The sequence below is a fragment of the Sphaerodactylus townsendi genome, linkage group LG01 (assembly GCF_021028975.2).
Source record: "Sphaerodactylus townsendi isolate TG3544 linkage group LG01, MPM_Stown_v2.3, whole genome shotgun sequence".
Lineage (NCBI taxonomy): Eukaryota > Metazoa > Chordata > Lepidosauria > Squamata > Sphaerodactylidae > Sphaerodactylus > Sphaerodactylus townsendi.
The window spans coordinates 110,113,248-110,136,203 of NC_059425.1; the positions used below are offsets into that span (position 1 = coordinate 110,113,248).

The 22,956-nt window shown below is 44.9% G+C and overlaps 1 protein-coding gene across 2 annotated transcripts in view; it reads right to left on the bottom strand.

Annotated features, from left to right (window-relative positions):
* Nucleotides 1-6,313: 6,313 nt before the first annotated feature.
* The window catches only part of ENPP3 (ectonucleotide pyrophosphatase/phosphodiesterase 3), a 90,439-nt gene continuing 73,796 nt past the window's right edge, over nucleotides 6,314-22,956 (bottom strand). Inside the window, exons 21-25 of one of the 2 annotated variants that reach the window (XM_048490606.1) lie at nucleotides 18,609-18,747; nucleotides 17,719-17,796; nucleotides 15,541-15,673; nucleotides 13,157-13,313; nucleotides 6,314-6,528 (exon numbers count right to left, since the gene is read on the bottom strand). In XM_048490606.1, the coding sequence (XP_048346563.1) occupies nucleotides 6,352-6,528; nucleotides 13,157-13,313; nucleotides 15,541-15,673; nucleotides 17,719-17,796; nucleotides 18,609-18,747 (684 nt within the window). In that variant the 3' untranslated portion in view covers nucleotides 6,314-6,351. Of the gene's footprint in view, nucleotides 6,529-13,156; nucleotides 13,314-15,540; nucleotides 15,674-17,718; nucleotides 17,797-18,608; nucleotides 18,748-22,956 lie in introns of those variants that run through there. The other variant, XM_048490613.1, reaches the window with a different exon arrangement.

Below are 22,956 nucleotides of genomic sequence, written 5' to 3' on the forward strand. Positions count from 1 at the left end.
AGGTGTGGTATTTTCAGAGTATCTGACCAAATAATTGTTATTTTAAAAACTGATCTGAGTGTTAGGCTTTCAGAATTAAAATTTAAATAGAATAATTTTCCAAAGCCAATACATTTCTAGCTGATTTTTATTTTGAGGAATATGTGATCCACATAACTTGGGGATGACCCAGATTTTGATATTATATTTATCTTACACTTAGGGTACATATTCTAGTATTTCTGGTCCAAATGCAAATCTGAAAAAGAACTTCCAGTGGTGGGATTCAAATAATTTAATGACCAGTTGACCTAATGACCGGTTTAAGAATAAAAAAAGATATACCGAAAGGTAGCTTATTATTTCATACAGTTAATACTTAAATAAGAACAAAAAAGAAGTGTACAAAACTAGATTGTTATAAGGCAGTGGTGGCAAACCTATGGCACTCCAGATGTGTCCCAATTTGCAGATATCTAAATCCATGGATTGGAGCCACAGTGACATAAAGGATTCCCCCCCCCCTAAACTTGGGCGAATCCCCACACATTTACAGAAAAATGCCCCCAAACTGTTGGAGTGATGGAGCCACTTCGAAGAGGCAGTGGCACCACCAAAACTGGATGCAGGTATAGGAAGAGACATTTCAACTGGTACCCCTTGTCCCCACTGCCCCCTCTCTCCTGCTCAGCTTCCTAACCTTTGTGTCTGTGCTGTGTCTGACAGCCAGTGTGGTATAATAGTTAAGAACAGGTGGACTCTAATCTGGAGAACAGGGTTTGATCCCCCACTCCTCCACATGAGCAGCAAACTCTTATTTGGTGAATTAGATTTGTTTCCCCACTCATCCACATAAAGCCTGCTGGGTGACCTTGGGCCAGTCACAGTTCATTCTGAACTCTCTCAGCCCCACCTACTTCACAAGGAGTCTTTTGCGGGGAGAGGAGGGGAAGGAATTTGTAAGTTGCTTTGAGACTTCTTACAGGAGAGAAAGGCGGGGTATAAATCCAAACTTTCCTCTTATTCTTCTTCCCCTAGGACTGGCATGATTCCTGGCATCAGCACTGCTACCCCCCCCCCTCCTAGGATGAAAAATACCCCAGGTTTGCAGAAAAATCTGAAATCTTTTTTTATTGGGGAAATTATAAAACCCCAAAATTATAAATGGAGCACCTGTAGCTTTAAGAAGTGATGCCCTCAGTGGCCATTGTTAATCAACTACAACAACAACAGGCTTGGTTTCTGTTGGTAAAAGGTTGGGGACAGGGCCCTTTAGCTAGCAAGGAGCCTGGTATTTTGGCCTTTAGGAGGTAGAAGAGGACTTATCAGAGCCAGGTCCAAGCTAGGAACCACTTTGGTGGCACATATTACTACTAGGGACTTACATTACATCACCCTATGTCTGTCTAGCTGCTAATGTTCAGCATCAGAAATCCTAGTAAAGTGGTGTGCTAGTTAAGAGTTTGAGGCTAGGATCTCAAATCCCTATTTTGCCTTGGAAACTGTCTGGGTGACCTTGAGCCACTCGCACGTTCTAAGCCAAACTTACATCACAGAAAATGCCAGAATGACCTTTAAAAGTGCCAATATGATACCTGGTGGGCTTCTGGCCTTCTCATACACCTGGTTCAGCCAGCCCTCTGACAGACGGGCTGACCCAAGCCACACGGAAGGTGAGAGAGATAGAGCCCGGACATTCTGCAGCAAAGCAAGGGTCTTTGCAAGTCCTTGCAGGTTCCCCACTATGCAACTGGGTGCACTGTGGCAATTGGCACTGTATAATTGGGCATTGTTTTTCTGAGTAGAGGATGACAGAGGTAGGTTGGGGAGATGGGAGTAACTCAAGTTGGGGGAATTAAGGTTTTTAATTTTACAGGGTTTTTCTAAATTTAATTTTCTGGTTTGACATTCACGAAGTGCTTTGTAAAGGTGAGTCCCAGTATATACATGTAGTTGTGAGTCATGCTGGGGGACTCCCAACACAATTTGTGTCTGTTGTAAAATATAAACAAACCCTTAGATTATCCCATGATCCCTGTCTTTTCCATCATATCCCTCCCTTTTGATATCTCCCCCAGCTGTCCAAATTTATATTGTAATCTCCACAAGGAAGAAAGAAAAGACCTGTCTCCTTTGTACATGTTGCTCTGTACAGTGCAGTGTACTTTGACAGTATATAATTAAGCAATTAATCGCCATGGGGACTTTGAATTTTATAATTTGTATATGGTTTTAACTGGGATTGGGGTGGAATGGATTTTAACTGTTATTTAAATGATGGACACCGCCCTGAGCCCTTCGGGGAAGGGCGGTATAGAAATTTAATAAAATAATAATAAATAATAATAATGACAACACTATGAGGTAGCTCAGACTGAGACAGAATAACTGGCCCAAAGTTACCCAGTGAGTGAGATGGCTGAGTGGGGATTTGAACCAGGCTTTGAATGTTTTTGTGTTTTAACTGCCATCGAGTCACTTCCAACTTATGGTGACCCCTTGAATTAATGATTTCCAAAATGTCCATTCTTTGGTTTTTCAAACTGAGGGCCATGGCTTCCTTTATGGAGTCAATTCAACTAGGTTTTCCTATTTTCCAGCTGCCTTCAACTTGTTCTAGCATTATTGTCCTTTCCAGTGACTTTTGTCTACTCAGAATGTGACCAAAGTATGATAGCCTTGGATTAGTCATTTTAGTTTCTAGGGACAGTTCAGGCTTGATTTGATCTGGACCCCACTTATTTGTCTTTTTGTCTGTCCATGGCATCTGTAAAACTCTTCTCCAGCACCACATTACAAAGGAATCCCCTTTCTTCCTATCAGCTTTCTTAAAGTCCAGTATTCCAACCTCTACATCGCAATGCCTCATTTTATGAGGTCCATTTTGCTTTCAATTTCAAGTTGTGCCTGTGGCAGGTACCTTCTTGTCCTGCCCCAATTATACTATCCATATTAGTTTCCAGGTTCCTATGAAATGAGGACTATATTGTGGCAGTCAGGGAAGGTTTGTTGGAAATTTCCATCTGAGTCCAGACATGTCTAAAGTCAGTCATGATGGCTAGACTTGCTTGTTGAATTTAGTAGGGAGGAAACTTTCTCAGGATGATCAGGGTAAACAGCAGGAAAATGTTATGGTTTTAAAAAAGTATATGGGCAATATGAAAAGAAAAAACCTTGACAAATATTACTTGAGAGGGGGCAGGAATACATGTCAGTACCATTTACTTGGGGTGAAATGGTAAGAGGAAGACTTATTAAGAAAATCTTTATTTACCCTGTTACAGACGCAGAAGCCATCCCTCCTTTAATATTTTGTATCACATGATGCTCTCAGGAAGCACCTCAATAATCAAATAAGGCTTTTATTGCTAATTGGTAGTGATCAATGGACGGTACTGAAGTCATTTGGCTGCATCTCCTGACCTGTCTGAGACTGTTCACAAATACTGACTTCAGGTCAGAATTCAGCCTGGAATTCTTTTTAGCTGATCCTCAGCGTTTTCCCCATGGCCAATAAATTCTGGGATAAGGAGGTGAAACATCCCGGTTTGGCCATGGCTTCCGGGTCTAACTAGGGCCCACCCCGTGAGATTTCCCTTATCCCATGCCTTTCAAAAACCGATAAAATTGGCGGTTCTTTTTTAAAAATGCACTACTTCCGCTCCCATGAAAACACCACAGGAGATGGACCGGTTTATTTTTCCTGCCTCGCTGCCTGCAGCCAATCAGAACATTGGAAAAATGGGACAGTTTGCGCATGCATGGCAATGTCGGAAAGGAAAATGAAACTGAACCGGGGGTTATGTAAGTTCTTCCTCCCGGCCTGAACGTTCTGATGGGCTGCCGTGCGGAGGGAGAAATCGAGATAGGAACATCCTGGTATGTATGATCCTGGTTTCCCCCCGGGGTTTATTGGCCGTGGGTAAAACGCCCTTGACACAGACTAGATAGCTCCTACTTGATTTTGGGGATACTTTTTAGTCATTAGATCTAGCCAGTGGTGGGATTCAAATAATTTAACAACCGGTTCCAAACTTCCAGTGGTGGGATTCAAATAATTTAATGACCAGTTAGCTGACCTAATGACCGTTAAAAAAAGATATACCGAAAGGTAGTTTATTATTTCATACAGTTAATAAATAAGAACAAAAAAGAAGTGTACAAAACTAGATTGTTATAAGAGTTTTAAAATACTAATGAAAACTCCTGCTTGAAAAACACAGATACTCATGATTTTTGCACTGTCTTCCCAAAATCACTAGGACATCATAACTCCAGCCATTAGCCACATGTCTGAACACAATAATCCTGCATCCCGTGCTCTGTGCCACTACAGTGGCACAAAAATGTAGTTAAAACACATGGATCCTCATGGATCCTCCTGATTTTTGTACTTGATCACCCCAAAATCACCAGCACATCACAGCTTATGCCCCCCGGTCATGTGTCTGAACATAACAATCACGCATCCCATGCCATGTGATGCCACAGTGGTGCAAAAACCTGCTTGGAAAACACAGATCCACACAGATCCTCATGGGATGATTGGGGGGAGAGGTGATTGGGGGGAGAGGGAAGACTTCTGCCACCCCCCAAGGGCCCAGCTGGCCTTTTGGGGTGGTGGGGGGAGAGGGAAAGCTTCTGCCACCCCCCCCCCAGGGGTGCAGCTGGTTTTTAGGGAGGTTGGGGGGGAGGGAAGGCTTCTGTCGGCCAAGGGCCCAGCTGGCCTTTTGCGGGGAGAAGCAGGAGAGGGAAGGCTTCTGCCAGCCCCCCAAGGCACCAGATGGCCTTTTGGGGTGGTTGGGGGGAGAGGGAAGGCTTCTGCCAGCCCCCACAAGGCACCAGATGGCCTTTTGGGGTGGTTGGGGGGAGAGGGAAGGCTTCTGCCAGCCCCCACAAGGCACCAGATGGCCCTTTGGGGTGGTTGGGGCAGAGGGAAGCCTTCTGCTGGCCCCTCAGGGGCTCAGCTGGCCTTTTGGAGTGCTTGAGGGGAGAGGGAAGGCTCCTGCCTGGCCTCCAACAGTCCGGGTCATGCCTCCACCGCCATTCCCACTCCTAATCATGTTAGGAGGCTCTGCTTCAGTCTCAGGCACCTGGTAGGACCTGGAAGTATCCCTCCCCCTCCTACCTGGTAAGCTCCAGGCTGGCCTCGGTCCCTCCCTTAGGGCTCTTAAAAGGAAAGGTCCTCTTAAGAGGAAAGGTCCTTTCCCTTTAAGAGCCTGGGTTTTAAGGGGGGGGGCAGAGAGATCAGGCTGGTAACAACTGGTTCTGCGAACTAGAAAAAAGTTAGCTACAGATTCTAGCGAACTGTTGCGAACCCTCTGAATCCCACCTCTGGATCTAGCCCCAGACAAGTATTTATAATATTTGCCCATTCACTGTATATGGCTGTGCTTGCGATTGCCTCATGCTCATGTTCTAGACACAGATTTTAGTAACACCAGTATATACATAAAACTATTTTGGAAAGATTAAATGCCAGCTCTCTAAGCCCAATGTACTAATATAAAACTGTCTATTAACTACGATATTTTAATATCTGATGCATTTGAAGTAGGCAAAGTAGTAGTTACCAAGCATTTCACTTCCAGAAACTAGGATTTGCCATAATCATTCACGTTCATTCCCCAAAAAAATCATTCCCCAAAAAACAAATTCCTTGCCAGAACACAACTCAATATAATTGGCTGAGAAGTATGTTAAGCAAAGAGCACTTCATCCCTATAATGTGACTAAGCAGCGGGGACAGTCCAAGTTAGGAAATGCAAAAATCTTCCATCCAGATGAACTGCAAATTAACCCTGCAGAATTTTCTTTGCCAATACTAACAGAAAAACGAAGCTCCTGTTAGACACTAGTTTATTTTACATAAGCACAGAGCAAAAGCTTGTTAAATGGAAACTTCCAACCTGGGAATCCCAAGATTTCCTAAAATATTTAACCCAGATAGTGATCATGTATTTCTAAGTCTTTGTTCAACCTGAGAACATAAGAACATAAGAACTAGCCTGCTGGATCAGACCAGAGTCCATCTAGTCCAGCATTCTGCTACTTGCAGTGGCCCACCAGGTGCCTTTGGGAGCTCACATGCAGGATGTGAAAGCAATGGCCTTCTGCTGCTGCTGCTCCTGAGCACCTGGTCTGCTAAGGCATTTGCAATCTGAGATCAAGGAGGATCAAGATTGGTAGCCATAGATTGACTTCTCCTCCATAAATCTGCCCAAGCCCTTTTTTAAAGCTATCCAGGTTAGTGGCCATCACCACCTCCTGTGGCAGCATATTCCAAACACCAATCACACGTTCAGCAAAATCGATAACACCAAAAGCAAACTTATTTTTCCAGATGTTCCTTTATTCTCAAGTGACACATACTCAGTAAATAAGAGTTTCAAATGTTGGCAGAAATGTTTTTAGTTGCAGAATATCAGAAAGGGGCTGTTTGCTCCCTTGGTAGAAATCCAGACCTGTTAGAAGCTCCACATCACGGACACGTCCTACATGAGCCTGCATTCTTTTTTCAACCCATAGGTACTCTGGCTGGCCATTCATCTGAAGAAAACAAGAACCAAATTCAAACTTAAACAGTGCCCTCTTTCTGGCTATAGCATGGATGGTGGATCAGATCAATATTTTCTTTGCTGCCGGAGCTTGTTTGCTGTTTTAGTAGTTAATTTTCTTACAACAAATATAATGTAGGAGCATTTAGACTAAATGTTTACCTTATTTGCTGTCTTTGAGAAAAGGGATGAGGGGGCTGGAAAGCAAATACTGAAAGCAAACAGCAAACAGACAAAACAGAGCACTACTGTGAGAAAAGATCTATGTCTCAGATATTACCATTACTTAATGTTAACCACAGGCCTGGGGCTTTAACAATTATCAGGACTGAAATTACATGTGTATGTTCGAGCATTTCATAATGATCAATTTCATTAATAAACACTGACCACTGATTGCAAGTTGTTTTCCCCATTTTAGCAGTACATTCCCAAGCAGAATAACATGCTTGTCACTCCATTGAAGTCAATGAGCTTATAAGAGCAAATAGGTCTGTGTAGGATGTCACTGCAAATGTTGTCCCACCCACTCCAGGTAGTTCAGGAGAAGAGGCGCCTGCCTTGACTGACACTGCCCCACACCTAGGACAACTGACAGGATATAACTTCACTTTTTCTGTTGCCCAGCTTGACCCCCCAAAATTTATTTCATTGTGGATTTATTTCACTCTGGTCTTTGGCAAAATTGATAAGGGTAGATAAAAACCTTGCAAATTCCCTGATGTGAGTTTCTTTTATCTTATACCGTTTAAACTGATGAGGTTGGAGGCTTTCTCACTCTTATCAATGCTGTATTTTTCTTCATGTATTATTGAGATGGGAGATACCAATGACATTGATAGTTTTACCCTGGTTTTTTTCACTACCTAATGGAGTGCAGACACCCACTACTGTAGATAAGGAAGAGGAACATGGCAATAGAGCAGAGTCTGATAGCAGTGACCAAAAAGATACTTCCATTCAGCCTGCTGCCACTGGGAAGGAGTGAGAGTCCTTCCCCACCCACCCCATTGGGAACACCTGCAGGGGGTGGGGCCTGGCAGCTACAACAGGAGTTCCACCAGCAGCCCAAGGCAGCCAGCCTGCTCAGCCCTGCCTGGGACAGACCCTCCTGTTGGTCTGCCTGCCTGCCTGCCTGCCAAGCAGAAGTCCCACCAGGTGAGCTGCAGCCTGCTGCCACTGGGAAGGAGTAGGGAGTCCTTCACCCACCCACATTGGGAATTTACCTGCAGGGGGGTGGGGGGCCTGCAGCAGCTTCTGTGGGAGTTCCACCAGCAGCCAAAGACAGCCAGCCTGCTCAGTAGCAAACTGCCTGGGACAGACCCTCCCTGTTGGTCTGCCCACCTGCCTGCCTGCCTGCCAAGCAGGGAGTCTCCACCGGGTGAGCACCATGCTGCCACTGGGAAGGGAGTGAGAGTCCTTCCCACCCACCCCATTGGGAACACCTGCAGGGGTGGGGCCTGGCAGCTAGCAATGGGAGGTTCCACCAACTTGGCCAAGGCAGCCAGCCTGCTCAGCCCTGCCTGGGACAGACCCTCCTATTGGTCTGCCTGCCTGCCTACCTGCCAAGCAGAAGGTCCACCCGGGTGAGGCTGCATGCCTGCTGCCACTGGGAAGGGAGTGAGAGTCCTTCCCACCCACCCCGGCACTACGTGGGAACACCTGCAGGGGGGTGGGGCCTGGCAGCTACAACAGGAGTTCCACCAGCCCCAGCCCAAGGCTAGCCAGCCTGCTCAGCCCTGCACCTGGGATGAAGACCACTCCTGTTGGTCTGCCTGCCTGCCTGCCTGCCAGAAGCAGAAGTCCCAGGGGTGAGAGCTGCAGCCTGCTGCCACTGGGAAGGAGTGAGGAGTCCTTCCCCACCCACTTCCCCATTAGGAACACCTGCAGGGGTGGGGCCTGGCAGCTGGCAGGAGTTCCACCTTAGCAGCACAAGGCAGCCAGCCTGCTCAGCCCTGCCTGGGACAGACCACTCCCTATTGGTCTGCCTGCCTGCCTGCCTGCCAAGCAGAAGTCCCACCCGGGATGAGCACAGCCTGCCTGCCACTGGGAAGGGAGGTGAGAGTCCTTCCCCACCCACCCCATTATTGGGAACACCTGCAGGGGGTGGGGCCTGGCAGCTACCCAAGCAGGAAGTTCCTGCCAGCAGCCCAAAGGCAGCCGAGCCTGCTCAGCCCTGCCTGAGGACAGACCACTCCTGTTGGTCTGCCTGCCTGGTGTGGTAGTAGTTAGCGGAGGCCTATAGGTTTTACAGGGAGAAGCTGGACTGAACAATGCAGGGGCACCTACTTTGGGGCAGGAGGGATCCCGGTATTGATAGGGAGACCCAGAAGAGGTAGATACTAGCGGTAGGCGCCATATGATGAGAAGAGCAGACAAGATCACGGTCATGCTTTCCGTTAGCCTTCTGACCTCCGACCCTATCCCAAAGAGGCAGCGGTAGCAGAGTTCAGGGTTACTCTGCTTCGTTAAGCGATGCAGTGCTGATCAATGCCAGGTCCATCAACAATAAAACCTGGCTGTGCTCGAGATTATCTTTCGAAGCCCAACAGATGGACCTCGGGCTTGTATCACTGGGAAACCTGGAGTCGCGATGAGGGTGAGCAAATGAAGCTTAAGCGCTTGGTAATCCGCGCCACCCGGGTTGGCGATGCCCTCCACCAGCCACGACACGTTACAGGGCGGAGGTGTGGCGATGTTCATCCGTGATTCCACCATTCCCTTCAGGGCGTGACCCCATCCCAGAGATTGCCCGGCATGGAGTGGTGTGGAAACTAGAGTGGTTGGCGCACGTGGAGAGGGATGGCGTAGGTCCTCCTGGTGTACCGGATTAAGCCCTAAGCGCACCAGGGGACAGCCTGCTAGCGGCTGCTGGAAGGTGGTGGCGGGACTGGGCATTTGTGGTTCCCCAGTCTCTTATTGTTCTGGGGACTTTAATGTCCATGCCGACACCATACCTCATGTACAGTGGCTGCGGACCTGGTGTCATCCATGGCGAACTAAGAGCCTCTCACTTGGTAAGTTCTGAAACCCCACTCATGAGGCCGGGCACGTACAGCATGGATTTGGTCTTTGGTTTGGGGGGGTTAATATGAGATTCATATCCTCTACGGATAGAATGCCATGGTCTGACCATTCGCCTTGAAGGATTCCGGATGGCTTTCCCTGCCAGCATAAACCCGATCTGAAGCCGAGGGGCTGATTTATGCCCGCGCGGAGACTTTATGGATCGATTGGTTTCCTGAATGCTCTACGGGACCCTGAACCAGCCGGCACACTCGATGAGGCAGGTTGGAGGACTGGAACTCCCTGGCTCTCCGATGCCAAAAGCCGAGATTGTTGCTCCCCGGCGTCCTCTTCGCCCCCGTGTTACGGCAGGCTCCTTAGGTATACCCAGGGGCTTCGCCATATGAAACGGATGCTTAGGCGACTAGAAGCGAGTGTGGCGGAAATCTACAGCTGACGATGTATCGCGAACATCTTTATAGGGGCGTTTATGAGGAGGCCTATGGAGATGTAGCCAGCCGAAGGAGGCGAAGAGGGCTTTTCTTCTCCTCCCTCCCTTCGTCTGCTAGCTCCGCCCGGCGCCAATTGGCCCCATTTCATAGTGGGTCTTTGACCTCCTTATCGGAAGGGGTCTACAAATCATTCGATTGGCTGTAGCTTCATGAGGCATTCATGAGCTTTTGCAGATAAAGCCACGTTGCGCGCCCGGGACCTTCCATACGCGTTATCTACAATTAGTTGAACTGGAGGCTCCCTTGCGGAGTCTTCGGGCCCAAAGTTTGGCCCAGTTCTCCCCTGCTCTCCGAAGCAGCTGTTGGCAAGGGCCTTAGCTGCTGTTAGACCTACTACCTGATCACTCCTGGATCCGTGCCCCTCCTGGCTTATAAAAGCTTGCCGGGCGGAGCTACGACCCCGATCTGTTGAACATCATCAAAGAGCTCCCCTTGAGCAAGGGGTCTTTCGCGGGGATATGGGTTGAAGGAGGCAGTGGTCAGCCCACTCTTGAAAAGACCATTTGTTTAGATCCAGGTGATCTGGCCAATTACCGCCCCGTCTTCGAATCTTTCGTTTCTGGGGAAGAGTAAGGTGGAGAAGTGGTGTTGGAGCAGCTTCGAGGGTTTTCCTGGATGGCGCTATCGGCTTCGACCCACTTCCAGTCCGGCTTCCGTGCTGGGCATGGGACGGGAACTGCTCTTTGTAAAGCCATCACAGATGCACCGCTCCGTATGCCAAGCTTCGACCAGGCGGATCGGGCGGCTGCTGGTTTGTTAAGATCTTACGCGGCGTTTGATATGAGTGAATCACGACCTTTTGACCCACTGCGCCCTGCGGCAGCTTCCGGAAGATGCGGGGCACTGTCCTTCCAGTGGATTGCCTGCGTTTCTCTCGGGACGGGACGGAGTCAGCAGAAGTTAATGAATGCTTGAGGGGATGAAGCAACTGTTGGAGGTTGCCAGCGCTTCAGTGCGGAGTACCGCGGAGGGAGCGCGTGCTATCCAGCTATTATTTAACTGTATCTATATGCAACCACTTGCTCAGATTGAGTGCGGAGACTTTGGGCTGATCTGTCATCAATGTATGCTTTGATGACACTCAGCTCATTCTGTTGATGGAGAGGCGGTTTGCAGCCCTGCGGCTCTCAACATTGTTTGGAAGGCGGTAGCTGGTTGGATTGCAGCATGAGCAGGTTGCAACTTTAGAATCCATCGAAGGCGGAGGATCACTCTGGCTAGACCGCGGAGGGGGGTGAAGGTTAGGAGGATTTCCAGCCGCCCGGTGTGGGAGGGTGCTCATTAGGCGCCCGACCCCACCTCTGTTCGCAGATCACGGGGGGGTCCCACCTGGATTTCGTCTCTCTCTCAATGGAGAACCCAGGTGGCTGCCTACAACCCGGACTGCATTTTTCCATCTTGAGGCCATGGGCGGTTGGCTCCCTTCCTCTCCCAGAGCAGAATCTGGCCACTGTGAAGTCCAGCCGCAGCGGTCACCTCGCAGGCTACGGACTATTATGTAGCAACTTCGCTATGCGCCCGGCCTTCCCTTGCGTTTGATTCGGAAGTTAAAACTGGTCCAACATGCGGCAGCTTGCGCCTGCTCCACAGGAGGCGCCTTCAAGAGAACACATCCAGCCTGTGTTGCGACAGCTGCGGTAGCTCCCGGTTGAATTCCGAATCATCTTCAAGGTGTGGGTTTTGACCTTCTAAGGCTTTAGCTTGTGACCTGGGACCCTCGTACCTTCCGGGACCCAGCATCACCCCATATGTCCCAACTTCGGCCTCTGCGCTCTGCAGAGGCCAACTGGCTGGTTGGCCCCGGCCCCTCTATGATGCTTGGCTGGCCTCCACGGCGGGCCAGGACGCTACTGGCACTGGCCCCGGCCTGGTGGAACACCCTTCCCTCCAGACTATCCGGGCCCTCTGCGGGACCTGGAACGTGAGTTCAGCTTGGGGCCTGTAAGACTTCAATGTTGGTTCCACGGGCGCTTTGGAGTGTCCAGCTGCTGACATGGCGTTGCCCCCTTACTGCCCTGCCCGCCTGGGGCAGTTACATCAAGGAATCCCCTCATATTGAGGAGGTCCTGCCATCCCCATGGGGGTAGGTTTTTAGAATTGGGGTCGGACGCCTTTTATTATGTATTATGGTTTTTTGCTGTTTTATGAGTTTTAAGCTATTTTATGGGATGGAGCCTATGTGTTTATATTTGTACGACCGCTCCTGTTGATGTTTTAGTGAGATGATATTTGTTCACCGCCGGATACCCTTATGAGGATGGGAAGCGATTATACAAATTAAATAAATAATAATAATAATAATAACGTTTGCAAATACTGTTCTCAGATCTGTACAACTTTATGGACAGGGATAATGGGTGAATGTGCACTTCGGATACAATGCATCCATTCACAAAGAGATCAGCAACTCTGAAATGTTACTTTAAATTCACTTTCCTACATGACCGTAGTTACAAAGTGATACAAGTGCAACAGTGTATTTCACTGTTGAACAACCCTTACTGTCAGAAAGTTCTGCCTAATGTTTAGGTGAAATCTCTTTTCCTGCACCTTGAATCCATTACTCCTTGTCCTAGTCTCTGGAGCAATAGAAAACAAGCCTGTTCTATCTCCAATATTAGATCCCTTCAAATATTTAAACATGGCTATCATGTCACCCCTTGACCTTCTTTTCTCCACATCCATCTCCCTGTAGGGTGTGGATTCCAGATCTTTTACCATTTTGGTCACCCTTCTCTGGACCCATTCCAGCTTGTCAATATCTTTCTTGAATTGCAGTGCTTGTTGTGTTACATCCACTAGCAATAGTTCACTAGCTCAATTGCTGGATTTTAAAAAAAATAGTGACATGAACAATAAAAGAGATATTTACCCTCCTGCTTAGTTTCATATACATCTCTTCCAAAGTACTTGCTTCTAAATACACAATACAATCAGGATGTTGGGCTACCACAATCAAGTGAAAAGACCCATTAAGTTTAGATGCTGTGTTACCTTCTTATGGGAATCTCCATGGCCCCATTTGTTGAAATCTCACATTTAGTGACAAAACAGGTAACAAATACTTAAGTTTCTCTGAGGAATGCATGATGCCATACTTACAGCACAGCTTTCACTATTGTCAGGGCGATGCGGAAGAATATAAGAGAGGACATCCAGAGAGGCTGAGCAGTTCTGTGGAGTGTCAGATTGATTCATACAGCTAGTCAGCACAATAAAGTAATGGGTTGGAATGGGAATCTCTGTGTTGCTTACATTCCTACAAAAGAACATCAATTAATGGCTTGCAGCACAAACATTGCATCCACTCATGGCATGTTACATTATTAACAGATGCAAGAATGACAAGAGGTCTTTGAGCCCTCTAATAATGCTCTTTATGGATCTGTGACTCACAGACTGCCCAAAGTCAGATGTGATTTTAAAGCCTGGAGACAGTCCCATTGACTATTCTTGGTTGTAATAGGGATCATGCCTTCAATAATAACACACTTTATTCTCATTCTATATTGTCCACGTGTAAAATTGAAGTAACATTTAACCAGAATTAATGTTTTAGAAGAATTGTGAGAGTGATATTATGATGTATCTGAGGGAATGATTTCTCCTTTTTTTCTTGAAAGTGTTGCAAATAAATATGTAAATGACACAGGACATTGCAAATATGTAAATGACACAGGACACAAGATGCTGCCCAGATCGCCAAGGCGCAGAGTGAATGCCAGTGTTAGTCTGTTCAATCAGTGAACAGGGTTATCCTGCCAGGGCTAATTTTGTACACATCTTGACGTGTTTGTGAAAACTTGTAAACAACTTTGTGTGGCTGACAGAATATTAAAGCCTTTGACTTGGGGAGGAAGTTCCAGTCTGTCATCTCAACCTTCCTCCTACACTGTGGCAGAAATTCTTTCTGTCTCTCCAAACCATTCTTTGACAAATGTGGCATCCAATCTAGCCTAAAAGACAGCATCTCTAGTAACAGTAAGGCCAAAAACCTTCAAGCACTGCTTTATACAGCCAAACTGTTCAAATCATATCAGTTTCTGTCCTTTAGTCATTATGTAATAAACATTTGATAGGCTTATGCCACTTATAACTTTATGGTGCCACAATATTTTAAAATAAATTATTTCATTTGACTGGCTTTGTTCATGTGTCCAAAAGAGTCTCCCAAACTCCTTAGAACTCCACAATAGTAGATCTTGGAAGTGAATTATAAGAGGTGTGTGTGTCCAGGTCTGCCAGAATGCAGAGTGCCAAGCTGTTGTGCCCTCCAGCATTTCCATTCAGTAGGTTTTGTCCTGGGAAGGACCTCAGAAAAGAGCAAGGAGCGGGTTTTCTCTACATCCTCTCTCATTCTTTCAGTTGCCACTCCTTCTATACCTCATATGAACTGTGGCTTTTTCTCCCAGGCTTTCCCAGGATTCACCTTTCAAAGGGATTCCTGGGGTGGAAGACCTCTGGCCTCTCCCAATTCCTCCAATTCAGGGCTTGTGTCTAAGGGATTGGCAGGTCCACAGGCCAATAGTTTCTGGTGTGCAGACCTAGCTCACCTGCCCCTTCCTTTCTGGCTGTCTTAAAGGGTTTTGTCTCAAGCTCCCATGGGCCTAAGGAGGCCACTGTCACTTGTCGCCTCTCCAAGCAAGCCTGTCCTGACCCAATTATTGGGGCTGAATCCTGACTATGCTGGGTTCCTCTGTGCCTTTGCTACCTCCTGCAGCTATTGCTGATTCAAATGGTCAGTCTTTGCCCCCTCCCCCAGACTGGGAATTTAGTGAGGCTCTAGCCAACTGCTATGTTGCTCATGCTGCAACTTCCTGTGGCTGTTATTTTCATCCCTGACAACCTGCCTCACTTGCTACCACCCGCTCTACCTTGACGGCATTCTCCAGGCATAGCAGCAAGAAAGGGAGCCATTCCTATGGCTTCAAGCCAGATTTCTGCATTCCTCCAGTGACTCCCCAGAGTGGTCAAGAGACTTCCTCCTCCACCTCCAGAGATGTTATTACAGGGTTGAAAATGCTGGCTTTAGATAGGTATGTTAGGGAGTCAATAAAGCAGGCAGGGAAACTGAAACTATAGTAAGTATGGTAATGTTCTCTGAAACTAGGAAATGGAAATATATGCTATTCAAGTTGCCGTCTAAGCATGTGGAACAGTTCATATCAGCTGATTGGTGTACGGTTTTGTGTAACTTTATGTATTCACTGGCTTAGAGCCAATTAATTAATTTACATTATTTACAGCCCACCTTTCTCACTGAGACTCAAGGCAGATTACACATAACAATAGAGTTCCAAGAGTGCATTTGTTATTTGGTCCTAAATGAAGGTGCAGAAAGGGGGCCTGATATGAACCTGAACTGTGAAGAGGAGAGGGGGGGTTACCTTTTTCTGCCACCAGAATTAAAGCTTCCCTCACTGCTGGTTTAAGCCAGTCAGTTTGGCTATTATGTAATTATATAATATTTCTAATACACAACTTACTTTGTAATGTTGCCAAGAGCATCAAAGTGGCCATCGTAATCATAATCAAAAATAGGCCCACTGATCACATTCAATCCATTCCTCTCTTTAGCATATTTTGGAAGCAGTATTTCATGAAAGTAATTCCATATTTCTGTAGTTATGAAGATTATGAGATTTAATTAGTCTCAAAGTTAATAACTTGTTATATAGAAATGTTCCAGCTATACGTGATAAGAATATAACTAAAATCTAAGGCTTACATTTATCCATCCATCCATCCATCCATCCATCCATCCATCCATCCATCCATCCATCCATCCATCCATCCATCCATCCATCCATCCATCCATCCATCCATCCATCCATCCATCCATCCATCCATCCATCCATCCATCCATCCATCCATCCATCCATCCATGGTAATTTTATCACACACTCACTAATATTTTAAGCCAACATATCTGAAAGGGTGATCCTAAACCTGCCTCTCTTATGATCTTAGTATACAACTTATATTTCATGGGGATCAGTCAGGGCTTATTCTGAGGTTTCCAAAAGTTTGTTCTCAAAGACACTCACTGCACATAAGCCAAGAAGGGTTTCCCCTATTTATGCCAATGCACAACTTCTGTTTTACATGCAATGGAGATGCCCAGCAGTCCAGCTGTTGAAATATGGTTGCCTCTCTCAAGAGGTTATAATATGGCACACATTTGTGCCAGAGTCAAAACAATATTCAAATTTTCTGTTATGACAGGTTGCAATTAATTCTTCTCCTGACTTACAAGGGTACAGAAGACAGACAAAGAATACATGGGTGCGTTTTACTAAAGAGGATCACTCTGCTCCCTTGGACGCAAATATTTTCTTGTTCATGTTTCTAGCTGAGGAACCTCTGTGAATGAGGGAAATACACTGTCCTCATCTAAGGCCAGATACTGGTCTATTCCGCACATCACAAAAAAGACATCCGGGGGACATCCTAAAAAGCCAACTTCCTCTTTTCACTCTGTACGCCCAAAATAAGTCATCTAAAGAATATCTTTTTAAAAAGCCACTTCTAACATTGTTTCTGCACAGCATAGGTATCAGAGGGGAAAAGAGGCCCCTTCCCACCTGACTGTGCTCTAGTCAGTTTCACCCTCAGCTCATGCCTGACATTTTATGTGCTGCAAAAGGGATTCTCCCTGCCACCATTTGCTCCAGGTTGCACCAGGATGTTTGCCCTGCATGGTCCAATCTGGATGCCTGTTCAGCCCAAAAAGTACATAATTGTATTCAGCTTGTCCTGCCAGTTTCAGCAATATATAGTTTTTCTATTTTTTTAAATGAACTATCTTTGTAGCTACGCAGACATGGATCCAAGAATCTTAGCCACTTGGAAGCCTGGTCTGCCGCCCATTGAACCACGTCTGCATAGCTATGAAGATAGCTCATTGATTTTTTAAAAAAATAGGAAAACTGCAAACGTCCTGGAGCAACCTGCAGCAAACGGAGGCAGGAAGAATCCCTTCCACAGCACACAGAATGTTGGGTGTCAGCAGTGGCGTAGCGCCAATGGGACAGGGGGCATAATGCCCCGGGCACTTGGCGTAGCAGGGGCATGGCCAGGGCATTCTGGGGTGGGGCGGGCAGCGCCTCAGCAGGGGCGAAGGCCGCGTGCATGCCCCAGGTGCAGTTCCCCCTTGTTCTACCCCTGGGTGTGAGCTGAGGGTGAAGTTGACCAAAGACTGGCCAAGAAAAAGATGCTTCCTGGTGCCTGCAATCCACATAGCCAGGCAGGAGATATCTTGAAGATGACCTGGCGGGGGGGGGGGGGGTCATCCTTCTAATGTCTTAAAGATAAGATGCCTTGAGATGAAATAAGGCATCCTGGGGACATCTTTGGAAGAAAGCTGTGTGGAGTTCCTTCCCAGGGTGCCTCTTTTTTGAATTCTCATAACATCTTATTTAGGCTGTGTGGAATGGACCGCAAATGTCACTACTGTAGCACCTGGATGAAAAAGCTTTGTAACAGACTCACTCAGGGAGTAACTGGATGCAGAAATGTGGTTTCCAATCCCTTGGCCACTTGAGACTTAACAGTTTGACCAAATGATGAGACTACTAAACTGTCTTTTATATTTGTGCCAACAAGAAAGCAAATATTCTTTGACATGCATTATAAAAGTGTAGAAAAATTTTATCAAAACTTACTTTTGAATTCTTTATACATAGGGACAATGTTGCTTGTAAGTAAAGCATCATACTGTTCAACATCAGTTGAATTCAGGTCTGCAAAAATATATGAATTAATATGAATGGATTTGTATAAATTATTTAAGGGTTTATTTATTAATTATATGCACTTATGAAGATAGAAGACATAGGCCTTGTGTTGATTTTGGCTGGATGGGAAAAGCAAGGATTTGATGGTGGAATTCCATCCTCTAGCCTAGAGGAGTTCAAGATCAGGAACTGAACCTGTGAAGGGGGTAGGTTTGCCCAGCACATGTCTGGAATTTTGGAAGATATCACTTCTGACTAAAATTCGAAACTGACGTTACCACTGGTCTAGTATTTTGCCAATCTGTATAGTAAAACCACAGAAAACAGCAAAATCCTAGAGTGGAAGTGATGCCACTTCCAAGTTTTAGCTGGAAGTGATACTGACGCATCAATGACATCCCTCCTCCCATTTTCTTCTGTTGCCCATTTGAGTACCAATGGGGAGCACCAGTTCTTCAGAGGGAGTCTGCACACCAAAAGTGGTCAAATGGCATCCCTAGAAAAAAAGATTTATCAACCTTGCTAATAGCTGACATGCTATTAGCCAGAGTTTAAGTCAATTCTTTTCTTTTCATATTTATTTATTCAGAATAAAATTAAATTTGCTGAACAAATACATTCAGATATGATGCCCTGTAAAAGACCATGATTATAGCAAAGCTATTCCTTTTTTCCCATCATGAAATATCACTGAAATCCTCTCTTTTCCCCCATGTATCCCTAGTGGGTCATTTCAGTGCTGCGTAAATGTTTACACATGCAGGCATATCCAACTGGTTAAACTTTAAGGCTCTTTCTATATAAAGAACTTTACTAACTTGGAGGGTAGAGGAAACCGTGGGTGATGTTCAGGTCTGGCTCGTAGTTGGAGCAGTTTTGGCTCTGAGCAGCAGGGATTCTGACATCTGGCCGCAGACAGTCTGTAGCCGTGGAAGGAAGAGGAGGGGCATCTTCCAGCTAGAAGGGAAAAGGGTGGAAAAAAGAGTAAGAGAGGGAGTATTACACCCACGCTTGTGGCCAATCTAATGCCTTTTATGGTTTGTGACTTCCTAGCAGTTTTCATTGATTCCTTCTTTTTCTATTTTTATAATGAATCATGACAGTGCTAGAAATAGAAACTGTTGTTTTTCTCCAAACTGTTTATCCTTGGCCCTTCAGCATTGATAATGCCTTGTTGGGGGAGGGCAAAGAAGGCTAAAAGGGACTTAGGTGCCATGTGAAGATGTAGCAGCATTTTGGAGCAAAAAATGTAGCACATTGCCCTAAAAGGCAGAATTTTTCTAACAGTAATAGATAAGTTCAGGGACATGATTTATATAAAGGATGCATAAAATATGAATACCTACTTTTTCTGAAGGCAAAGGAGGATATAATTAAAAACTGTTGGTGTTCTGGGGGGGGGGGGGATGAAAGCACTACTTTTCTCCTGCTAGTGTTGTGAAAGAGATTCCCATTATGATGGGCTTAGTTTGGCTGTGGTGAAGACAAGAAGACAAACTGGAGATCGGCTAGTAGAATCCAGGATGAACTGATGATATCATGGATCAGCAGAACTAGTCATGGCCCACATGTTAGTCTTGTTGGTTTACAGTAGACAAGCTAGATCCAAGTCCAGTAGGACATTAGAGACCAGCAATATTTGGGGGGCTTGAGATTTTGAGTCTCAGAGCTGCCTTTGTTAGTTACATAATATATCAAAGAACAGTGACAATCCCTTTCTATCCACCTTGAGTGCCCTTTAGCAATATTCTCCAGGTAGCGATTTCAGTCCCTTCCTCAAAACACCACTGGGCATTGTCATGAATGAACTTCAGATAATACATCCCATCTACATCTATGCAGTTGTATTAATCTACAATTTAATAGTCTGAATCAATTTTTAATAGTCTGAATCTACAATTTTTAATTGTCTGAATCAGTGGTGAGCCTGCTGAGAAAGCATACTCAACAGGAGTAGTTCAGCAGTAGAATCAGCTGCCTAGGGGGGTGGTGAGCTCCCTATCACTGGCAGTCTTCAAGCAGCGGCTTGACAAGCACTTACCAGGGATGCTCTCTAGGCTGATGCTGCATTGAGCAGGGGGGTTGGAGCAGCAGTGGCATAATGGTTAAGAGAAGGTATACTCTAATCTGGAGGAATAGGGTTTGATTCCCTGCTCTGCCGCCTGAGCTGTGGAGGCTTATCTGGGGAATTCAGATTAGTCTGTACACTCCAACACACACCAGCTGGGTGACCTTTGGCTAGTCACAGTTCTTCTGTGCTCTCTCAGCCCCATCTACTTCACAGAGTGTTTGTTGTGAGGGGGGGAAGGGAAAGGAGTTTGTAAGCCCCTTCAAGTCTCTTATAGGAGAGAAAGGAGAGAATCCAACTTCTTCTTCTATGATCCTATGACTGCATTTGTGGATTAAGTTTAGCAAAACCTGGATCAAGTTTAGCAAAAAGCTGTTTACTGGGTCAAGTGAAATAAAATTTGCATAGCACTGATTGGACAGATTTGCATAAATTATAAAGCTACCTCAGAGTGTGACTGTACATAGTGATGACTGAGTTACCTTTGTGTCAATCACAAAGCTGCATCGCTTAAGAGGATTTTTTAGATTAAATAATGTCTAATAAACCTTTAAACCATTTAAGTATTGGCAATATATTTGATAAGCTAAGCATATGGCTTCTGAAAGAAAATAAAGTGAATAATTCACTTGAAACAAGACGGAATGGAGCAAACAGATGGAGGTAAAGCTGTACCTGTTCACAGATATGCTGATTATTACTGCCAGTTTTGCATCAATCAGAATACACATCAGCTTGCCTATTCAGCATAAACCTTTTGTTTTATACTTTGCCATAAAGTGTCTGACACAGTCCTGTATTCTCTCATCTTCTTTCTGCTACAGTATATCAACAGTTGCTCTATTTTCAAATGTCCCTCATGCTGGTCATACCACATCCTCTTTCAACCACGTCCTTTGTCTGCCCAGACTACCTCATAGACAACCTTTTCCAATGATATAAAATGCAACCTAAGGATGTTTGCCTTTTTGTCATGAGATCAATTTCAAATATCATCCAGGTGCATTTTTTTACACTGGCTTATTTTTAACATTACATGTCAACATTACCTTATCATATGTAATAAAGGGAGTCACTGAGATGGGAAAACAAAAGACAAGCCTTGTCAAGAAAGTCAAAGTATCCAGTACTAGAAGAAACTAGCAAGGCACAACAAATGCACCAACAGAACTTAAGAGATAATTCACAAAAGGTGTCCTGAAAGAGACTAGATCGCCCATGATCCCCACCCTTTCAACCAACATATTTTTATGAAAGAAAAATCCCAGTTATTCAAGAGAGCACCCTCTGTTTTCCATCTTAGCCTGTTATATGAATTACTTTCATGGAATAAAGTTAAATAATTCTTAAAATGAAGAACTAATTTGTAGTTCTATTGACTTCTGGGCTTTAAGTTGTAATATTCTGAAAAAAAATTAGACTTCTGTGATATGGAAAGTTATTAGCATATTCCTATTTTTATCTTTACATTAAAGATGCAAGCATCCATTTTTTGGGTATCTGGGGAATTCTATCTATTAACACCACTCCTGCAATCTATTCATTTCAGTAGAGATTCTGATGAAAGTCCACTTATGACATGAATGAAGAATGCACAGTAACATGCTAGTTGGACAGGATTCTTGCTCAACAGTTTAGCAGAGAACCAGTGCCAAAAATGCACTGCACTTCAACAAGCATGGTTCACACATCAGACTGAACTATCTTTAGTGAAATCTATCTGTATCCAAGCTGCTACAAAAGGCAACAAAGCTGCCCCCATCTGGTGTCTGTTTCCCTTTATTCCTCATTGCGTCCATGCAAATACAAGACATTCTGGATGGCATCATGCTGTGTCCGTTACTGTGCCTTCACAGCTAAAGATAAAAGAAACAAGCCAACAGAACTCGAACAGATCAGTGTAACTCATAACATTTTGGTTAAGCCTGTGCTGTGGGTCGGAGGAAAAGTATAGTCACTGCCTTTCATAATGAGAACTTGTTTTAAAAGGGAGTCAGTAATCAATGTGTCAAGAGGCATAATTTATTTGCATTTTGTGGGACTTTAAGTACAACATTTGGAAGCAGTCGCTGTGGTTTGGTAGGTCATGTCTCAACCACTTCCAGGACTGGTTTTTTTTTAAGTGATGAGGAAGAAAATATATATAAACTACAAAATGAAAAAGATCCTGTGAAGTCATTTGACTAGTGATAAGTCTGTTCAGTTCAAAAATTCCATTTGATCTCGTTACAGCACAGGCTAAAATGGGACCAATTTCAAAAGCTCATCTAATGGACTTTAATTTTACACCAGATGAATACATGTATGAGTGTATGAATATACTGAATGAATATAATGTGTGAACAAATTCAGATAAACCAACAGAATTATATCTTCAAATGTACATGAAAGGGGGTAATTTCACATAGATGTACAACTAGATACAATGAAGTCCTGATCATTTTTTTTTCTAGAAAACTAGCAGGACTGTGTGGAGGAGTGCTAAAGGAAACATTGTCTGCTTAGTGTAAACTGGAGTTTGGATTCCACCATGCACAAGGGAAACAGAAACAGCATAGTTCCACTGTGCAACACCTAGTACTTCTCTCCATACATATTATAGTGCCTAGAAATTAATTGTACACGATCATGTGCAAGTGGAAATGCAAACAGTAATTCTGTGATCTTTTTCTTGCATTTCCAATTGTGCAAGAGCTGTAGTACATTGCATCCAACCCTAAGAGATAAAGGATCAAATCCCTGTGAAGTCCACTGAGTTGCTCCATCTGTGAGAAGAGCGAAAGTCACTTTATCTAGACTGTTGACACAATTACACTAATAACAGTGATGAGTGATTTAATGATAAAGTGCAAATAAGTGAAAAATGTGAAAAGCACAATGATACAAAAATATCTATAGCACTATGCCATAACAAATCAATCATGAACTATACAGCAGAAAGTTGCCTATTATGGCAGCAAGCACTTATGCATCAAAAAATCCACTTGTGGTAAGTCCTGCATTAGGTAAATCTATAGCACCCATTTCATTTAGCAAGTTATCCAAACCTCCCAATCCATGATGGATTCATACAGCACAAATATAACAGGCTGAGAAAG